Source organism: Podarcis liolepis (assembly GCF_965112155.1).
Source record: "Podarcis liolepis genome assembly, chromosome: 5".
Classification (NCBI taxonomy): Eukaryota; Metazoa; Chordata; class Lepidosauria; order Squamata; family Lacertidae; genus Podarcis; species Podarcis liolepis.
Genome location: NC_139556.1, coordinates 100,301,516 through 100,322,921, shown reverse-complemented (window position 1 = coordinate 100,322,921; position 21,406 = coordinate 100,301,516). Strand labels below are relative to the sequence as shown.

The 21,406-nt window shown below is 47.9% G+C and overlaps 1 protein-coding gene across 9 annotated transcripts in view; it reads left to right on the top strand.

Annotated features, from left to right (window-relative positions):
- The first annotated feature begins 2,046 nt into the window (after nt 1-2,046).
- The window catches only part of LOC310707219 (maestro heat-like repeat-containing protein family member 7), a 28,639-nt gene continuing 9,279 nt past the window's right edge, over nt 2,047-21,406 (top strand). For 2 of the 9 annotated variants that reach the window (XM_083504153.1, XM_083504152.1), the window contains exons 1-15: nt 2,047-2,202; nt 3,270-3,364; nt 5,472-5,581; nt 6,498-6,623; nt 7,991-8,095; nt 10,534-10,666; nt 11,907-12,016; nt 13,922-14,071; nt 14,149-14,303; nt 15,455-15,596; nt 16,027-16,223; nt 16,805-16,942; nt 18,135-18,243; nt 19,108-19,248; nt 20,475-20,737. In XM_083504153.1, coding sequence (XP_083360279.1) covers nt 3,295-3,364; nt 5,472-5,581; nt 6,498-6,623; nt 7,991-8,095; nt 10,534-10,666; nt 11,907-12,016; nt 13,922-14,071; nt 14,149-14,303; nt 15,455-15,596; nt 16,027-16,223; nt 16,805-16,942; nt 18,135-18,243; nt 19,108-19,248; nt 20,475-20,737 — 1,949 coding nt within the window. In that variant the 5' untranslated portion in view covers nt 2,047-2,202; nt 3,270-3,294. Of the gene's footprint in view, nt 2,203-3,266; nt 3,365-5,468; nt 5,582-6,492; nt 6,624-7,159; nt 7,378-7,990; nt 8,096-10,533; nt 10,667-11,906; nt 12,017-13,921; nt 14,072-14,148; nt 14,304-15,454; nt 15,597-16,026; nt 16,224-16,804; nt 16,943-18,134; nt 18,244-19,107; nt 19,249-20,474; nt 20,884-21,406 lie in introns of those variants that run through there. The other 7 variants (XM_083504149.1, XM_083504151.1, XM_083504148.1 and 4 more) reach the window with 7 other exon arrangements.

Here is a 21,406-nt window from a genome sequence, read left to right as displayed (position 1 = left end):
ACACCCAGAACATTTTATACAGAACACGCAGGAGTTCCAGTATCCTACCCTAACATAACTAGGGACCTCCTCCGGGCTGTCACCATTTAGCAAGAGGAATTCAATGACAGGCCGGCAAATTTAGGTTTGCCCAAGTGAAGGTGGATTAAAGCACTTTGGCTCCCTTGCACTGCAGACCCACACACTCTGGCGCTCTCTTTTTTAAACGACTTTTTGCGGTAAGGAAAGTGACAGCAAGATGCACTCATACAAATAATAATAATAATAAATAATAATAATTTTTATTTATACACCGCCCTTCCCAGCCAAGGCCGAGCTCAGGGCAGCTAACAAGCAATAATAAAAACAAGTTGAATGAATACAACTTATAGAATCATAGAGTTGGAAGAGACGACAAGGGCCATCGAGTCCAACCCCCTGCCAAGCAGGAAACACCATCAGAGCACTCCTGACATATGGTTGTCAAGCCTCTGCTTAAAGACCTCCAAAGCAGGAGACTCCACCACACTCCTTGGCAGCAAATTCCACTGTCGAACAGCTCTTACTGTCAGGAAGTTCTTCCTAATGTTTAGGTGGAATCTTCTTTCTTGTAGTTTGGATCCATTGCTCCGTGTCCGCTTCTCTGGAGCAGCAGAAAACAACCTTTCTCCCTCCTCTATGTGACATCCTTTTATATATTGGAACATGGCTTATGGGATAGCCGCGCGCAGCCTCTCCCGGGCAAGGGGAGCCTTTAAAACAAAATTAAAATACAACATTAAAGTATTGAAACATTAAAATATTAAAATGTAGCCTCATCACAGGAGGAGAAAGGAAAAGAAAAAAGAAAGAGGGGAAGGGAATCAAATTGGCTCCAAGCCAAAGGCCAGGCGGAACAACTCTGTCTTACATGCCCTGAGGAAAGAAATCAGATCCCACAGGGCCCTGGTCTCATGAGGCAGAGCGTTCCACCAGACTGGGGCCAGTGTTGAAAAGGCCCTGGCTTTGGTTGAAGCTAATCTAATTTCCTTAGGGCCCAGGACCACTAGGGTGTTGCTATTTATGGACCTTGAGGCTCTCCGTGGGGCATACCGGGAGAGGCGGCACCCGTGGGTACGAGGGTCCTAGGCCATGAAGGGCTTTAAAAGTCAAAACCAGCACCTTAAATCTGACCCTGTACTCCACCGGGAGCCAGTGCAGCTGGAAAAGCGCTGGGTGAATATGCTCCTATGGCAGAGACCCTGTAAGGAGCCTCGCTGCAGCATTCTGCACCCGCTGGAGTTTCTGGGACAGCTTCAAGGGCAGCCCCGCGTAGAGCGAATTGCAGTAGTCAAGCCTGGAGGTGACCGTTGCATGGATCACTGTGGCCAGGTCGGGGCGGGAAAGGTAAGGGGCCAACTGCTTGATGCGGCGAAGGTGGGAAAATGTTGCCTTGGCTGTTGCTGTAACCTGCGCTTCCATGGAAAGGGAGGCGTCAAGGATTACACCCAAACTCTTAATGGAAGGCAATGGCACTAATTGGGCCCCCGCAAGAGAAGGGAGTTGGTCCCTCATCCCCATGCCATCCCGACCCAGCCATAGGACCTCTGTATTCGAAGGATTTAGTTTCAATCGGCTCCCACGAAACCATCCAGCCACAGCTTCCAAGCATCTGGTCAGTGTGTCTGGGGCTGAGTCGGTGTGGCCATCCATCAGCAGATAGAGCTGAGTGTCATCAGCATATTGGTGACAGCCCAGCCCAAAGCTCCAGACAATCAGGGCAAGGGGGCGCATAAAGATGTTAAAAGCATTGGGGAGAGGATTGCGCCCTGCGGCACTCCACACACCAAAGAGTGGCGCAACAACAAATAAGGTTCCATTAAAATTGGGGCGTTGTTTCTTCACTGTTTTATATCCGCACCAGTAACTTTTCATAATTTGAACCTCCATGAAGCTCTCTAGAGGCAAGACCAGCTTGGGAGGGAAACGTCCGTTGGAGCAAAGCATTCCATTGCCGTTTCTCATCGGTTGCCCGGCCATTTCCCTGCCCATTATGACATCAATAACTGCCATGGGCACTTGATCTCAACCTGCGTTGACCACCAAACCTTTCTACACTCATTTTCCTTTCATCTGTTGGCTTACTATGGATTTGAAACAGTGAGACTTTTAAGGGTGAAAAACACCTCTCTAGCCCCTGTCCCAGGTTGGCAGCAAAATCGTTCCCTCATATTTGCTCAGCAGGTAGGAGGCAATCATTTTTCTTCCTCGTTTTGTTTTCCATTCTTTTCAAAAGATGCAAGATTGTGGGTAGAACACTTACTGGGTTAGGGCGGTCTCTTGCAAAATGATTCATTATTTACACAGCTCCATTAGTGTTCGCTGTGTGTTGCATTGTATCATATTGTTATACTGCACCCCAATTTCTGAGAGATATTTCAGGGTTTCCAATCTGCATATAAGGTCATATTCCTTCAAATGACATCACTGGAGATTTGTGCCTTTTTTGATATATGGTATTATTTGCCCAGATCTACAGGCTGAATGTAACTTAACTCCAAGAAATGTCCCAAAGTTTACATATTTCAATAATTTCTATATCATTTCATAATTCCCTCTAAGCAGTTTACAGATTAAACAGAACATTACGAAATACAACATTACAAAAGAAGATCAAATATAGAATACAATAAATATCCTAGTTTAAATAAGTATAATTAACAGGAAGACAATATATTTGTGTAAACATAACTTGGGGAGAAACATTCCAAATAAAAAACACAGATACAGATCCAAAACTCAGTCTCTCTTGATCGCTGATTTTGTGTGTCCAAAATCTTCTAGACAACTTTCTAGGGGCCGCTTATGAGCTGTATGTGTCGCAGGATTTCAATAGGATGCTCTATTGGGAATCTCAGGTGAGCTCCACACGCAATGGAAGTTGCTCCCAGTACCAGTCACCACACAGAAATGGCTTAAGGTCCGAATAATTTACTATTGCAGAAGATAAGGCTCACTAAAACAGTTCTGGACATAGAAAGACGCAGCTTGTAGGCTATTGCAGATACAGATATGTACAGATATGTACAAGTGCAAAGTATCTCTGTTGCTCCAAATAAACTCCACCAATTCAAGATGTAACACTGGACAAGTAACACCAACAGACTGATGTCTCACATACTAACTGCAAGCTAACAGATAGATAACTGAGCCGACACGCATTAATCACAGATACAGTTGTGGCACTGGGTGAATGCCCAGTGCTTGGGCTTGCTAGCATACATGAGCCAATATCAACATTCCCCCAGCAGCGCTTCCTGCTAAACGAATCGGAGAATGTTTTGGAGACAGTCGTTGCAAGAGCTTAGCAGCTGGGAAGACTCGGCGTCGTCGCCCGAAAATGCAGGTAAGCTCCTCTCGCTGATGACACAGTCATAGGGTGCTTCCAGAGGTGGTGATCTTCCTTCACAGCTGGAGGCAGCAAAGCTTCTGAATACCAGTTGCTGGAAGCCGCAAGAGAGGAGAGGGCGCTTGCGTTCAATTGCTGCTTGAGGGTTTCCTGTTGTTGCATCATGTCCTCATTCTTCAGAAAAGGAAGCATGTTTATGAAAATGCTCTTGAGTCTCTGCCTGGAGAATAAAGGTAAAGGTAAAGGGACCCCTGACCATTAGGTCCAGTCGTGGCTGACTCTGGGGTTGCGGCGCTCATCTCGCTTTATTGGCCGAGGGAGCCGGCATACAGCTTCCGGGTCATGCGGCCAGCATGACTAAACCGCTTCTGGCGAACCAGAGCAGCGCACAGAAATGCCGTTTATGTTCCCGCTGGAGTGGTACCTATTTATCTACTTGAACTTTAATAATAATAATAATAATAATAATAATAATAATTTATTTATACCCCGCCCTCCCCAGCCAAGGCCGGGCTCAGAGTGTCTTACAAGCAATAATAAAAACAAGATGAATGATTACAACTTAAAAACAAAAATAAAATACAACATTAAAATAATGGAACATTAAAATATTAAAATGTAGCCTCATCGCAGGAGGAGAAGGAAAAGAAAAAAGAAAGAGAGGGAGGGAGGGAATCAAACTGGCTCCAAGCCAAAGGCCAGGCGGAACAACTCTGTCTTACAGGCCCTGCGGAAAGAAATCAGATCCTGCAGGGCCCTGGTCTCATGAGACAGAGTGTTCCACCAAGCCGGGGCCAATGCTGAAAAGCACTTTGACGTGCTAGGTGGGCAGGAGCAGGGACCGAGCAACGGGAGCTCACCCCGTCGCAGGGATTCGAACCGCCGACCTCTGATCGGCAAGCCCTAGGCTCTGTGGTTTAACCCACAGCGCCACCCGTGTTTAACCTGGTTTAACCTGGAGAATAGGTTTGTCTTAATTGCCAGCACAAATCACAGCTTTGCACATGGAGGCTTCCACTACGTCGGAGAGCAGAACCTCCAGCTTGCCAGAGGTCCATTTTGTCTCATCGGGCCATTTTCCCCAGACCGGTACACCCAGTGGCGTAGCGTGGGTTGTCAGCACCCGGGGCAAGGCAAGTAATTTGCGCCCCCTAACCTGCCGCCGCTGCCAGCTTCTTCTTGCTGCTGCCTGGTCTGGTCTGGTGTGGTTCTCTCCCGCGCTCAGCGCTGCGCTGGGCGGCCACTGCACTGTCCCTCCCCCAGATAGTCCCTCGCTTTCTCTCCGCACCGCACGCCTGGCACCCACCCCCTCCACAGTGGGCGGCGACCCAGCGGCTCGTATCGGATTCGTACAGCCAGCACTGCAGTGAGAGAGAGTGAGTGAGCCAGGTAGGGGCAGAGAGCTGCGAGTGCGAGCGCGCGCCCCCCAGATGTTGCGCCCGGTGCAGCCGGCCCCCCCTGCACCCCCCACGCTACGCCACTGAGTACACCTGCCCTTCAGCTGACAAGACTGGTGGCAGCACCAGGTGGGAGGATAAGGTTTAGTTCTGTCTCTGGACAGCTCAGCTGCTTGGAGCGTGGTGCTGATGATACCAAGGTCTCCGGTTCAATCCCCACATGAGGCAGCTGCATATTCCTTTAGACCAGGGGTAGGCAACCTAAGGCCTGGGGGCCGGATGCGGCCCAATCGCCTTCTCAATCCGGCCCACAGACGGTCCGGGAATCAGCGTGTTTTTATATGAGCAGAATGCGTCCTTTTATTTAAAATGCATCTCTGGGTTATTTGTGGGGCATAGGAATTCGTTCGTATTTTTTTTCAAAATATAGTCCAGCCCCCCACATTGTTTGAGGGTGGGCCAACCCACGGCTGAAAAAGGTTGCTGACCCCTGCTTTAGACGTTTGCTGAAAACTTGTCTGTTGTTTAATTGTGTTTCATTGCTTTTAGATGAGTTTAGCAGTTTTTAAATATTTTAAATTTGTTTTGTTTCGTTTATAATTTTTTAAAATAATAATAATAAAGGGGTTTTTTTGTTTTTGCTCCTTTGGGCTCCTCTGGGAGGAAAGGCGCAGTATTTACTTATTAAATTAATAAACTTGTTTCAGATTCACCAAGCTCAGACTCCTCCCAGACAACATTTAGTTCTGCAGCTTCTGAGGGAGACATGAGGGGTGTCATGCACTTTATGCACCAGTTTCTCCACAAAAGCCACCAGGTATCTGCACCCCAACCCCGCCCTCGCTTTCCCTGCTACAACATGAGTTCCTTAAAAATGGAGGGGGTGGGGGCTTCTTCCTCCAGTCACATAATGCTCTGGTTCTCTCCCACTTGGACTACTGCAATGCACTCTACGTGGGGCTACCTTTGAAGGTGACTCGGAAACTACAACTAATCCAGAATGCGGCAGCTAGACTGGTGACTGAGGGCGGCCGCCGAGACCATATAACACCGGTCCTGAAAGACCTGCATTGGCTCCCAGTACGTTTCCGAGCACAATTCAAAGTGTTGGTGCTGACCTTTAAAGCCCTAAACGGCCTCGGTCCAGTATACCTGAAGGAGCGTCTCCACCCCCATCGTTCTACCCGGACGCTGAGGTCTAGCGCCAAGGGCCTTCTGGCGGTTCCCTCATTGCGAGAAGCAAAGCTACAGGGAACCAGGCAGAGGGCCTTCTCGGTAGTGGCGCCCGCCCTGTGGAACGCCCTTCCAGCAGATGTCAAAGTGATAAACAACTACCTGACATTCAGAAGACATCTTAAGGCAGCCCTGTTCAGGGAAGTTTTTAACGTGTGATATTTTACTGTATTTTTGGTTTTTATGGAAGCCGCCCAGAGTGGCTGGGGAGGCCCAGCCAGATGGGCGGGGTGTAAATAATAAATTATTATTATTATTATTATTATTATTATTATTATTATTATTATTATTTAGGAATACTTTGAATTGGGCTCAAACCCAGCCAAGTAGGAACGGCACTGGAGTAAAACATTCCCTGCGGAACGCCCCCAGAAGAGTCGTAGTTTCCAAATCTTTCTGGGGGCAGCCCCGCAGAGAGCATGTTGCGGTAGTCAAGATGGCTTGCCGCTTTTGCTAATCCTTCTTGAACTCATCTTCCTGTCCTTGGTTGGGGAGGCTAGGAATTACCTGAGAAGGTCAAGTTCCTGGACTGCATAGACCTCATCAGCGCAAACCTCGACAGCAGTAAGGTGGGCTACATTGGTCAATGTCACTACAACCCGACCCTGATAAGAGAAACTCTCATGGTGAGTAAGCCGACCCGTGTACATGTGAGTGCGAACGATGAAAATAGCCCTAAAAAACTCCTCCTAACGGAGCCCAAGGAAAGATTAGCACTAGAAGTGTTGTATAGTGGGAAAGATGGGCAACAGACACAGCTCTTTTAAGCAACAGCTCTTTAGCAGTACTCTAAGTCAGTGTTTTTCAACCACTGTTCCGTGGCACACTAGTGTGCCGCGAGATGTTGCCTGGTGTGCCATGGGGGAAAATTGAAAAATTCGAAAGATTTTTTTTAAAAAAATGTCAAATTTTCGCCCACTAGGCGGGCCCCGGACTGTGTCCACCCTATTTTCCATCCGTCCTGGGTGGGGATCAGATCGGATGGGATCGGATGAGAGCGGACAGGCGGTCCACTCTCATCCGATTCCCCATAGAGAGCAGCGGGGCTCTGACATCTCCCTCTCAGCACACAGTGGTGGTGTGCCTCGTGATTTTTTTCATGAAACAAGTGTGCCTTTGCCCAAAAAAGGTTGAAAAACACTGCTCTAAGTCTCTCTGAACAGTGAAGCTGGCTGCCTTATATAATGCTCAATAACCTGTAACAGTAACAAATTCCAACTAGCTACCCAATCGGTGAAAGCAACTCTCAATCCTTCATTTGCATACTGGTGGCCCAGAGTGAGAACTTCAGCCAGTCTGAATACATAACAAGAAGCCCACAGCTTTATGGTTTGCCCGTTTTGACCCTGCCTTGGGCTCTTTAAGAATGACTTTGCCTTGGTAATTGTGTCTCTGTTTGGCTGTGGGGAAACCATCGTGGGAAAACCTCAAAAAGGATATCATTGAGATAGGGCAGAAATGGCCTAGCCTGGATGGAGCCGCTCCCTTAGGAGGAAAGGTTACATCATTGGGGGCTCCTTAAACATAAGATGCTAGCTTAGTCGGTAGTACATGAGACGCTTAATCTCAAGGTTGCGGGTTCGAGCCCCACGTTGGGCAAAAGATTCCTGCATTGCAGCGGGTGGGACTGGATGACCCTTGTGGTCCCTTTCGACTCTACAGTTCTCTGATGTATAAGTATAGGGGGAACATGTGTAGCCAAAACAGCACCACCCACTCATAAAGATAGATGGCAAAGCACAAACCAAAAAACACAACTCCCTGAGGGGGAGAAACTCCCGAAAACAGCCCAGAAAGGACTGGGCATGCTTGGGGGCTTTGTAATGCTTGCAGACCTTGTGGAGAGAAATGGGGAAGCAGGTTGGAGGGGGAATAGAACAAAATGCCCTAGAGCACTTCACGCTGCAACTCTGGGTTGCAGCTCCCACTTGTGCACTACAAGAATGCGTCTCATGAAATCTCCATGGATGCCGTCCTTTTTTTGCCGTTCCAGTTCCTTCTTCCTGAAACGGGATCCCCGTTGGTCGAGGAGCGGATCATGGCCTTGTCCAGAATCACCAAGCTGGTCTGCTGCATCACGTCCCACTGCACACCCAAAGTGAGGCTCAGTCCATTCCCAGGCCTGGTTTGGTTTAGCAAACTGCATGGAAGTAGTTCAGAAAACCTCCAAACTACGCCTGAAAGTAGTTCCCATAACTGCTGAACAATCCACCTGCAGTTTTTAGGGTTGCCATGTTCTGAAGAGCAAAAAGAAAGGACACATTTTCAGATTTTTACTTTTAGCTATGGATTGCTATGGCGAATCATGAAAAAGAGGACATGTCCTGGAAAAAGAGGACATATGGCAACCCTAAAAACTGCACGTATTGAATTTATGTGAATTAAGTTCCTTTTGGAGGAAGACTTTGAATGATTCCTGGTTTGAAGCTCATTCTCTTGCATTTGTTTCTTACTCTTCAGACTGGCGCTTTCATCTGCTGGGGGGGGGGGGGGGAATACTGTAAATGGAGCAGTTACAGATAGGTAGCCGTGTTGGTCTGCCATAGTCAAAATAAAAAATTCCTTCCAGTAGCACCTTAAAGACCAACTAAGTTAGTTCTTGGCATGAGCTTTCGTGTGCATGCACACTTCTTCAGATACACTGAAACAGAAGTTGCCAGATCCTTCTATATAGTGAGAAGGTGGGGAGGGGTATTACTCAGAAGGGTGGTGGGAATGGGTGATTGGCAGATAGCTGAGATGAGCCTGTTGACGACTCTTTAACGACTGCAATAGGTCTTACAGGAAAAGGCAAGGGGTGAGAAGGTGAAAAATGGCTAGTCATGTATAATGAGATAAGAATCCAATGTCTCTGTTCAGACCAGGTCTCTCCATGGTTTTAAGTTTGGTAATGAGTTGCAATTCAGCAGCTTCTCTTTCCAGTCTATTTCTGAAATTCCTTTGTAGTAAAACAGCTACTTTGAGATCTTGTATAGAATGTCCTGGGAGATTGAAGTGTTCTCCTACTGGTAAATCTGACATCAAAAATCACAAAACAGAGAAGAAGTGTGCATGCACACGAAAGCTCATACCAAGAACTAACTTAGTTGGTCTTTAAGGTGCTACTGGAAGGAATTTTTTATTTTGTAAATGGAGCAATTCACTCTCTGCACGTGTTTTAAGATACTTTCTTGCTGTTCTTAGGTACAATTCTATGCTTCTGTGATTTTACACTCCAGCCCAGCAACTTTTAACCTTCTGAATGGTTGGGATTATTTGAACTTGAACTGCTTGTTGAATCACAGAATCACAGAATCGGAGAGTTCGACATGAACTGAATTTGCTCACTTTGTTAAGGGACAGGTGTGCCAAACTTGGATTAGAACTAGTTCCCTTTCAGAATGAGCTTTCCCAGCTCAGCTGACACCAGTCATCAGGAGTAAAATGCCCGTCAGGATGACTGACAGTCGGGGGGGGGGTTGTGGGGCGGGGAGGAATTTATATACGTGTAAGGAATGAGGACTTGTTTAGTGCAAAGATTGCCTGTGGCACTGAGCTGTATCCCCATTAGGACGTACTGGATTTTTCAATCTTCAAATTCCCCAAATGAGGGGTGCTAAAAAATTGTAACACGACTTGGGAATTCAAAAGATAATTTGGTTAAATTAATATAATTTAGTTTTGCTTGGTGAGCAAAATTGCATAGAAATCATTAGAAATGATTGCCAAGTACTTGCAGCTATACTATATATTAATAATTGCATTATTATTATTTTTATTAAGCAATACCTGGCATTTTCAGGAGGTAAAATTAAAATTCTTTGGTTTTCCAAAAGCCATTTATGTGCTTCTTCCTCAAACGTACTTGCCAAGGTAAATGTTGTCCAGTCACAAAAATTATAGCAGATTTGAATTCCTCACATCCAAAACCATTTTTTAAAAGATCCCTCACTGAAGGAATCTGAAAAAATTAAGTTTCACCCTGTAAAATAACACTCTCTAGTAGCCCATGTCAGTGTGCCACCTTCACAGGAAAGAGTAAAGGGGTGCATTTGGGGATATCATGGCAGCAGGGTCTAAATCCATAGGGAGGTTGAATAAGGCCGCCTTCTCTTTGCACGCCACTGCAGCCATGGTGGGTGGCATGACACAAAATGGCTGCTGTGGGGTGCATGGGATGGCACAAAATGGCTGCCATGGGGTGCGTGGCACGACACAAAATGGCTGCTGTCAGGTATGTGGCATGGCACAAAATGGCTGTCGGGTATGTGGCATGGCACAAAATGGCTGTTGGGTGTGTGGCATGGCACAAAATGGCTGCCATGGAGTATGTGGCACGACACAAAATGGCTGCCGTGAGGTGTGAGACAAAATGGCTGCAATGGTTGCTGTGGTGTGCAAGGGATGGCACAAAATGACTGCTGTGCATGGCGTGACACAAAAAGGCTGCCGTGGTGTTTGTGGCATGACACAAAATGGCTGCTGTGGAGTATGTGGCATGGCACAAAATGGCTGCCACACTTGAGGAGGAGTAGAAAATGAGATTCTCTCCTGCAGGGAATGAAGGACTTCAAGATAGGGAAGCTGGCGGGGCACCTGGCGCTTTGCAGCAAGGACTCCAGCGAGAGCGTGTGCCACTGGGCGGCCGACGCACTCCACTGCCTGTACACCCTGATCCTTCACCAGAAGAGTAAGAGCAAGGACCCGCCGGCCTTCCCCAAGATGGTTCATGGCGGGGAAAGGGAAATAAATGGGTTGGCATGTTGGCAAGAGCTGGGAAGCGGGATGTCCCGCCAGAGGAGATAAAGCAAAAAAGGGTCTTCGCTTAGAGCATCCTCAGATTGGCAAGGGTGGCTTCGCCTTCTGAGCCTGCCTGGTGGACGCTTGTTTCATGGCTGCTCCTGCTATTCTCCCAGGCTGTCTGTCAGCCCAAGCCTGCCCTTCGGAGGGCCAGATAGAAAGCCTGGAGGGCCACCTTCAGGGTCCGGGTCTGAGCTTCCCTGCTGGCCGGCCTGAAGGAGTCTTGGGCGGCCTCCTCTCGCTCCTCCATCCCCTCTCCGCACCCTGCTTAGGGGTGCCCATGTCCCTTGAGCTGACCCCCAGCTCCTCCAGCTCCACTTTCTGTTGGGGTGACCCACTGGGGAAATCCGTGTCGCGTGGTCCTTCAAAACCTCCAAAGGCCACCGTCTCAACGCTAATACATTTCATGGTGAGTATTGGCACCTATTTTGGGGGGGACAGGTGCAGCACTGTATATCTATATGTATATATATATATCTCTCTATAGATATACCATATATACCGTTTCTTTGCATCTATCTACAGCTATAGCTATACAGTGGTACCTCTGGATGCGAACGGGATCCGTTCTGGAGCCCCGTTCGCATCCTGAGTAGAACGGAACACGCGAATGCGTGTCTGCGCATGCGCAGGTCGCATTTCATTGCTTCCGCACATGCGCGTGACATCATTTTCAGCATCTGCGCATCCGTTCTGCAGCCCCGTTCGCATCCTGAGTAGAACGGAACACGCGAATGCGTGTCTGTGCATGCGCAGGTCGCATTTTGTTGCTTCCGCACATGCGCGTGGCGTCATTTTCAGCACCTGCGCATCCGTTCTGCAGCCCTGTTCGCATCCTGAGTAGAACGGAACACGCGACTGCGTGTCTGCGCATGCGCAGGTCGCATTTCGTCGCTTCCGCGCAAGCGCGTGACGTCATTTTGAGCGTCTGCGCATGCGTGAGCGGCGAAACCCGGAAGTAACGCGTTCCGTTACTTCTGGGTCGCCGTGGAGCGTAACTTGAAAACGCTCAACCTGAAGCATATTTAACCCAAGGTATGACTGTATCTATATCTATCTATCTATCTATCTATCTATCTATCTATCTATCTATCTATCTAATCTCTGAGTTTCTTTGTACATTTCCTGAGGCCTGATGAAGCCTGAGAACGAAGCAGAATTTATGGAGCTTATGCAGGACTGGAAAGAGGAAAAGATCTTCTGGCTGGCCTGGTTCTCTGACATCAGCACCACCACTATGGTAAACCTTTTTCACCAGTTACAGATAGGTAGCCGTGTTGGTCTGCCATAGTCAAAATAAAAAAATTCCTTCCAGTAGCACCTTAAAGACCAACTAAGTTAGTTCTTGGTATGAGCTTTCGTGTGCAAGCACACTTCTTCAGATAATGTATCTGAAGAAGTGTGCATGCACACGAAAGCTCATACGAAGAACTAACTTAGTTGGTCTTTAAGGTGCTACTGGAAGGAATTTTTTTACTTTTTCACCAGCTCCAACGTGTGTCTTCTTCACACCTGGCAATTTTGGGCATGGACCTGTTTTACAGGTGCAGCTGAAACGAATGTAACCAACACAGGAGTTTGGAAACCCATCCAGTTAATCTAGATTAATAAAATTATGTTTTGTTTTGTTTTTAAAAAGGAAGCACGTCCAGTTGCGCACAGGCGCATGCAGAGAGGCAGGGCGGGCTGTGTCTTGGTGTTTGCCGTGCAGCCAAGGGCACACCTGGGTTTTGAGCTAGTGATCGTATAACTGAGCCCAGGACTTGTGCCAGTGGCCCTTCATAGGTCCTTCTCTGCTCCGCTGCTGTATCTGAGATCGTTTCAATGAAAGAGTTTAAAAAAAGAAAGAATGAATATGAAAAATGCTCAGCACTCAGAAAACTGAGTGATGGTGGGGGCAGCAGGGATAAAGAAAAATAGAGGGAGAGGGGATGCAATGGAGTATCCAAGAAATGGCCTGGCTGTCTGGCTGTCAGGTAAGAATCCTGAATAGGACCATTTAATGCTGCAGATTTTTAATTCCTAGTCCCAGTTCCCACTCAGAGGGCTCATCCACACATCCACTTGCCCCACAACTTTCCCCCAAGTAAAATCAATTTTTACTGCTGAATCGGAGCAAATGTCAATTGGTTGGCCTCTATTTTTAGCACTGGTTAGAAGTGTGGATGAGCCCTAACACTACACTGTGGTCTTTCCTATACATAAGGAGAGCACTGCGACCTTTCCTGCAGCACCAGAATCATAGAATTGGAAGGGACCACAAGGATCATCTCGTCCAGGGTTTCCCAAACGTGGGTCTCCAGCTCTTTTTGGACTACAACTCCCATGATCCTTGAGCACTGGTCCTGCAAGATAAGGAAGATGGAAGCTGAAATATACTCAGAGTAGTCGCAAAGTGATTTCATGCTCTTTATTCAGCTCATAGTGGTGAGGAGGAATGAATGAAAGTCCCCTCAAAGTATCTGCTTTATATACATTATTTACACAATGGGCTGCACATGATTGGCTAATTCTGGAATTCTACTGTAAGCCAATCAGGTTGTGGATTCACTTCTATCTGGAGCATGATTGGGTGGTTCCTGCCAACCAAACATACTGCTGCATTGTTCTAGGACCAATCAGACTGCTGCATTCTGAATCCTATTGTTCTAGGACCAATCAGACTGCTGCAATTTGGATCCTATTGTTCTAAGACCAATCAGACTGCTGCAGTTTGGATCCTATTCAACTCAGTACATAACAGAAGCTGTAGTCCAGCAAGAGCTGGAGAAACCCTGATCTAATCCAACCCAGTGGCGTAGCGTGGGTTGTCAGCACCCGGGGCAATGCAAGTAATTTGCACCCCCTAACCCGTGAATTTGCGCCCCCTAACCCTAACCCCCAGATGTCGCGCCCGGTGCGGCCGGCCCCCCCTGCACCCCCACGCTACGCCACTGATCCAACCCCCTGCAATGCAAGAAGCTTTGACCCAAAGTGAGGCTCGAACCCACAACCCTGGGATTAAGAGTCTCATGCTCTACCGACTGATCTTAAGGAGGGTCCCATAGCGAGTCAGCTCATCCCAAGATATGATCCCAGCCATGGTGGATCCCAGCTCTTTGGTGTAACCGCCACCAGGCTTTCAACGCACCCCTTCCGTTTTCAGAAATTCAAAAAATGCCTCCATGGCGGCGAGCAGATGGACTTCCTCCTAGCAGCCATCAAGGGCATGAGGGACGACAACCTTTACCACACGAAGGCTGCCATCCTGATGCTGAAAGCCATGCTGAGGGATCACCAGCCCATTTTCATCAAGGTACGCTGCCTTGGAGACTCCCGTTCCCCCTTCTCCTCTCTCCCCAGTCACCTCTTCCCACCTCTTTCCCCCTGCAGGTGCCCAAAACCACCAGGTTCATGTATTTCAGTCTGGAGCACATCGGAGACCCGCAGGCCCGCCTGGAAGTCTTCAGGTTCCTCTTGCTTCTGGGGAAGAGCCGCCCTCAGGATGTGGTGAAGACCCTCCTGGCCTGCTCTGTCCAGTGTGACAGGTGAGCAAGATGGGGATAGGGGGATAAAAAAAAATGATTTAAAATCCTTTTCGTACTGGCTAAATCAGTGGTTCTCGAACTTTTTTCTCTGGGCCACACATTCAGAATAAAAATTTGCCTGTGACACACCGAATTTTTGTCGATAAAAATATATTGGGGAAAGAAATAACTCCTAGCAGTGCTTGATTTATAACACAGAACACAACTACTTTGTAATATGATCATGGGACGTCCAGAGAGTATCAAACAATACAGCTATGTAAGAAGGTGAATCATTTCCAAAATGTAATTATAAACGAGCATGAAACTTAAGTATGTGTACAAACTCAGTGAGAGGTGTGAGCTTACTTTTGCCAGGTAATCTCATTTATATCAGGGTGGAATGTAGACACACATTAAAAAACACTGTGAAAATGCTTTTTTAAAAAAGCGTTTTGAAAAATATATTGAATTTGCCATAAGCTCATCACTGCCATCTAGTGTCATGTTTGTATGATTCAGGTAGGTAGCCATGTTGGTCTGACGCAGTAGAAATATATTTTAAAAATTGATAAAAAATGTCCAGTGGCACCTTAGAGACCAACTAAGTTTGTTCTTGGTATGAGCTTTCATGTGCATGCATCGTATCTGAAGAAGTGTGCATGCCGATGAAAACTCATACTGATAGTTGGTCTCAGGTGCTACTGGACAATTTATTTTATTTTATATATATATTTCTATGTTTGTATGATGCACACTTAAAACGTTATATTTGCAGCTGTATAGCTGAGTCCCAGGTCTCATTTGGGACAAGCAAACTCTCATCTCATCAACGCAGAGATGCCTTTCTCTTTTCCGCTCTCTCATATTTGTCAGAGCTGAACATCCCTGCTCACAACAATAGGCCGTGGAGAACTGCAGAAGAACAGCCAATGCTCTTTTCCTTTTTTAAAAATTAAAAGCGCATTTATTCACAAGTTACACTCCATCTTTCTCCACTCCCACAGAATGACCCCCCAGTCCTAAGTCCCACATCACTGCCTAGCCAGTGCTCTCGAAGAGAGGGGCACCACACACATACTGGTCTAAATCGCCTTTCTCTCGTTTTGCCGTAATCTGAACGCATTTCGTGCGCCAACCGAAGCCCCTGCTTCTCCCCCCCCCCCCCGCAGCACCGCCTTCGCCATGTGGAACAGCTTAACCTGCTTCTCCGACACTGCACAAAATGTCCTGGCCGTGCTGCAGTCCATCCTGCAGGAGCAGCCGATCTACTGGGATGGCCACAGGGTTAAGGCCTCCTTGCGACCCTTGGCTGTAAGTGCTGGCAGGACTCTGGCCCCCAAGAAAGCACCCAAAGAGCAAAGCGGCCCTGTGCGTGACATCTCCAAGGCCCATCCCCGGGGCCTGTCTGCCCACGAGTCAGAAGGAAGCGACCCGCCTCGGGCGGCGGACTTCCACAGGGCACTGCCACTGTAAGCACAGCACCCACCTCTGCTGGGTCACACAGTGGCAGCACTTCCGGATACCTCTCCCGAAGCCACCACACGACCCTGGTAAGGGAGGCAAGGTGGGGGGGGCGGGTGGCACCCTTGCCTCAGGCGGCAAAGTGAAACAGACCCCAGAGATGCCTCTTTGGCGTCCGGGTGGCCATTTGAGGCACCTAAGGACGTGGCCAGGAAGGGAAGTGGGCGGGAAATTCCTCTCCTTGCTCAGGTACGATCAGGAGCCTTGACCGACCTCCCAGGCCAACTCAGCGTTTTACGAGATCTTGAGGCGCCCGTCCCCAGCCTGCCGCGAGGTGCTGAGAGAGATGTTCGCCACGCTGTCCATAGCAGTCCTCTGCCAAATCTCCTTCGCCATGTACTTTACACCAGAGGAGAACGATGTCTACACGACGGCCTGCATCCGCCAGGAGATCCCCACCCCTCCTGCTCCCTTCAGGTGCACTTCTTTCAGTTCATTCGATTTTCCCTGTTTGTCACAGGCAGGGTCGACTGATACTGCGGTAGCCCTCTAGCCAGGGCAGCCGGACGCACGCATGCCGCTCCCTGCTGAGCCGGACTTCGCTCCTCGTCCGGCCCAAGGTTGTTTTTTGGGAAATTGTCTTTTTAATTTGTGACATGATACACAGCGACAGCCTCCACTTAAAGAATGGCAGGTTCTGTATTGTCACGCCAGGCTGTGCTTTCACAAGTTTCTGGTCCTCAAGGCTGCATGCGGAAAAAAGCCTGAAAATGCATGGGTGTTTTCTTCGAAATGCTTAGCGGCGTGGGGGTCACATGCGAGTGACGGTAGCCAGGATTGCTGTGATCAAGGGAACAACTTCAGCACAAGTTGGTCTCCGCACCCCAACCCCTGTGGTGCCCGGGACTCTGTGAGAGCCAGCTATCTTTTACCAGCATAAACTATGAGGCACAATGGCCTACCCAAATCACTGAGGTAATGCATCCCACCCGTTTGAGGAACTGCTGTAAACCCAGCACAAGAAATCCATTCTAATACGGATTTGTCTCTGTGTGCAGGTCTGCTTTGAAAACTTTCAAAGGCCTCATCAGGCGTGCAGGAGATGAGGACCTCATCCTCATCATGAACAAGAGGAGGGGTTCAGAACTCCTGTTGCATCGCAGGACCCACCTGAAAGGTCTCGCTCTCTTTGCCAGGTAAGCACATCGCTGTTAAAAGGAGCAGCAAGATCTGAAGAGTTTCCAAAAATCTTTGGGGGAGATCCCTAAGGCGTGGAACTACATATCAGCCCCATAAGGGTCTGGATGGCATTGAATGTGGACTAAGAGGGCAGGGGAGAGTGAATGGAACCAAGCACCTTGAAAGGGAGGAGGGAGATAGAGACTCTGAGGTCTAAAACCATTTCATTGTCCAGATAGGTAATTTATAATAATAATAATAATAATTTATTATTTATACCCCGCCCATCTGGCTGGGCTTCCCCAGCCACTCTGGGCAGCTTCCCAAAAAAATATTAAAATACTGTAATACATCAAACATTTAAAGCTTCCCTAAACAGGACTGCCTTCAGATGTCTTCTAAAAGTCTGGTAGTTGTTCTCTTTGACATCTGGTAGGAGGGCGTTCCACAGGGAGGGCGCCACTACCAAGAAGGCCCTCTGTCTGGTTCCCTGTAACTTGGCTTCTCGCAGTGAGGGAACCGCCAGAAGGCCCTCGGAGCTGGACCTCAGCGTCCGGGTAGAACGATGGGGGTGGAGACGCTCCTTCAGGTATACTGGGCCGAGGCCGTTTAGGGCTTTAAAGGTCAGCACCAACACTTTGAATTGTGCTCGGAAACGTACTGGGAGCCAATGTAGGTCTTTCAAGACCGGTGTTATGTGGTCCCGGCAGCCACACCCAGTCACCAGTCTGGCTGCCGCATTCTGGATTAGTTGCGGTTTCTGGGTCACCTTCAAAGGTAGCCCCACGTAGAGCCCATTGCAGTAGTCCATTTCTCAGTTCATACCAAGAAGCCGTTTTCAGGTGTCTCCAAAATAGGAGCTGCCCATAAACTTTGATGGAGAAATCAAATAATTAATCATGACTGGGATTGGGCCACTGGCATGTCCAGTCCTCCCCGTCACCCATTCAGCGAGAATGGAATCCACTCTGCAGCATTTTGTTGCAGGGCCTTCCTTGTGTATCCCAATAGCTAGCTCAGGTGGTGTGTTATGACAGCTCTGTAGTCAAAGCACGAGGGCTGAGAAGCAAGAGGGAGGTATGTTCCGCATGTTCCCCGAAAATGGAACAGAATATCGGGAAAGAAGACATGGCTGGCTGGATCAGGGGAGAAGAACACTCCATTTTGCAATGCTTTGGTCACTCAGTGTTTCTGTTTTTCAATGACAAGAGAGATAGTCAGGGGCGAGGGAAGCAAAAGGATGTTGCCTTACTTGATGGAGATTCTGGAAAGCGAGGGGTATCCGAAACACATCACTGTGATGCCTTTCTTAATTGAGGTGAGCCTTGTTTTATGGAGGTAGGTGGGTCTGATTAATTGTACAGCTGATCCGCCCCAGCCCCTCTTAGACTCCCATCTGCTTCCCCCAAGAGCATCATTGCCAAAGCCATTCCCCTAGCCCACATTTTTGGCAAATCAAGCTGTACACGGTTGTTTTCAGCGGACTGCAAAGGCTTCCAGAGCCCAGCGCACTGCACCTCCCAAGCCACAAAACGTAGCTGTGGTCACGTCTGCTTTGTGGTGGGCCCTGCGTCTCAGCTGCTTGAAGGAGTTTGCAGAGACCAGTGCAGAGAGCTTTGCAAGCCCTGACGCCACATATTTGGCCCCTGTGGGCCAAACAGGGAGGTCTGGCAAGCAGAGCTGGCCACCCCATAAGGCATGCTGAGGCAGTCGCCTCAAGATGACACACCCAAGGAGCACGCAGCTTGATAAAAATAATAATACCTTTATTGTCATTGTACAACCTGTGTACAATGAAATTAAACAAGCTCCCCCCCCCCCGCAACACTCAATCTCTTATCGAACAACACACCACCTCGCAAGTCAATTTCACAGTGTCATTTTCTGTTCAACAGCCTAACAGGCCACGGATAGAAGCTATTTTTTAGCCTGTTGGTACGGCTGATTATACTTCTATATCTCCTGCCCGAGGGTAGAAGATTAAAGAGGTGATGGGCCGGGGTGTGAGCCATCCCTGAAAAATTTTCTCACTCTCCCAAGGCAACGATCCCTTGCAATGTCATCTTGCTACCTCCTGGCCTCCTCCTGCTGCTCCTCTTTGGCCTGATCCAGCATGCTCTTCTCATGTTTTCATGTTCAAGGCCTGCTGCTGCCAGTTCTGCACATTCTTCTTCCGTTCTAGTTCCTTCATAAGGGAGCCTTAGCGCCAGCTATGGAAGATAGCATCATTGAGCAGCTGTGCCGGCAGGTGAAGGCCAGCCGGTTGGAGCTCAGATCCCTAGCTCTCGACGGCATGATTTGCTTTTTGGATCATCAAGAGAAGGTGAGAGACACACAGTGATCTACCAGTAGACCAATAGGTCTTCCCAGTGGGTGGGGAGCCTACCATCCTTTAGATCAGGGTTTCCAAAACTTAGGTCTCCAGCTGTTTTTGGAGTACAACTCCCATCATCCCTAGCTAGCAGGACCATTAGTCAGGGATGATGGGAATTGTAGTCCCAAAACAGCTGGAGGCCCCCGTTTGGGAAACCCTGCTCTAGATATTGCTGGTTGCCTAATTACACCTGCTGGACAGAGGTTGACTACCACTGTTCTGTATTCTCAATATTATTTATCATTATCATTATCATTATCATTATCATTATCATTATCATTATCATTATCATTATCATTATCATTATCATTATCATCACCAGTTTTCAATTTATTATAGAACCACAAAGATAAATAAACAATAGCAAAAATTCAATCAGATATCTAACTAAAGGCAGGCCATGCAAAACCTAAACGAATTGAATAATAACACACAATCTAAGATCATGACAGCCACATTTCTCTAGAGGGCATGGGGATAGATAGCTGTGAGTCTGAAACTAAGCTATATGAAATAAAATCCCTCCACACTGAGTAGAAATTACCAGAATATTCCCGTCCATTAGAGACCCATAGCTTATTGTTACTTTTTTCTGCAGTAACTAAATTCCAAATATTTTTATACCATAATGATATTAGTCTTTGGGGTTGTTTTTTTACGATTTCCATTGTTGTGCCATAGGGATCCCAGCAACATCTGTGTCGGATGTTCCTTCCGGCAAAATGTCTTCATGGTACATGTCCACGTATTTCGTAGGGAAAACAGAGGAGAAATCTGAATATGTGTCTTGATAATATCTAGTATCGCCTGATGAATTTTCTTCCAGAATAAAAGCAAGCTGTGGGCATTCCCACCAGATATGGGGAAGGAAAATCCCTTTATTCCTGCAAACTCTCCAACAGTTTGGTGAACAGATGTGGAATTCATAAGGAACATCTGCATGTGCAGATGCTGATTTTTTAATGGCTTGGAATCCAAAATACTTTCTGGCCCATGTCTTCTATGCCCCCATTTTAATCTTTTTGACAAGGAGGGCGGGGAACCAGCCATGAGGTTTTGGTTCTCTGTGGCACCTTGTGTTCTGTTCAAAGCTAAAGATTCCCCGGAAGAAAGACACGGAAACTAACTTTGTTGCTTCTCTGGAGATCTGTGACTCAGCCTTTTGTGTCGCGCAGATGAAAAAACTGAAGCCTGCCTTTCCCGATATCATAGCCAGGGTGCGCGACGCTGACAGAGACATCAACGTGAAGGCTCTCAGGCTCCTGCCAGACCTCCTGAAGTGTCAGACCAGGGAGGTGAACTCCCTCACCGTCGAGGTGGCCACCAGCGTGATGCCACTTTTTGACGACGTGAGTCAGGCCAGGTGCAGGTGGGGCAGGCCCCAGTGGCTGTCTGTAGAGTTGGTGGGAATGATCTCTCGGGGAGCCACCCAATGTTTGTGTGTGTCTACAGCTTTTCCCTGCCATTTTGTGCTGCACTTTCATCCCAGCACATATCAAGATATGAGCACCATCAACTTGGGGTTTTTTTACCCCTGAAATGCATACGTATCTCTATTATTGATACTTTGGGGGGCTGGGAGTTAAAGGAGATTGAAATATACTCAGAGTCGAGAATGAATTTCATGCTTTTTATTCAGCTCATAGTGGTGAGGAGGAATGGAAGTTCCCCCAGAATGTCTGCTTTATATGCATTATTTACACAATGGGCCCCATGTGATTGGCTAATTCCGGGATTCACCTGTAGGCCAATCAGGTTGCGGATTCACTTCCACCTGGAGCTGGATTGGGTGGCTCCTGTGGACCAATCAGACTGCTGCACTCTGGAGCCTATTGTTCTAGGACCAATCAGACTGCTGCATTCTGAATCCTATTGCTCTAGGACCAATCAGACTGCTGCATTCTGAATCCTATTGTTCTAGGGCCAATCAGACTGCTGCATTCTGAATCCTATTCAACTCAGTACATAACAGAGATGGAACTGGTTGGGAAAAGTACAGCCAAGTGTATCTTCAGAAGGGATGGGAGTTATTTCTACTGCAATTCTGAGCCTGACAATGGCACTGAAAATGGCCAGGGTCTGCTCCATCTGTTTTGCTGCCTGGGAT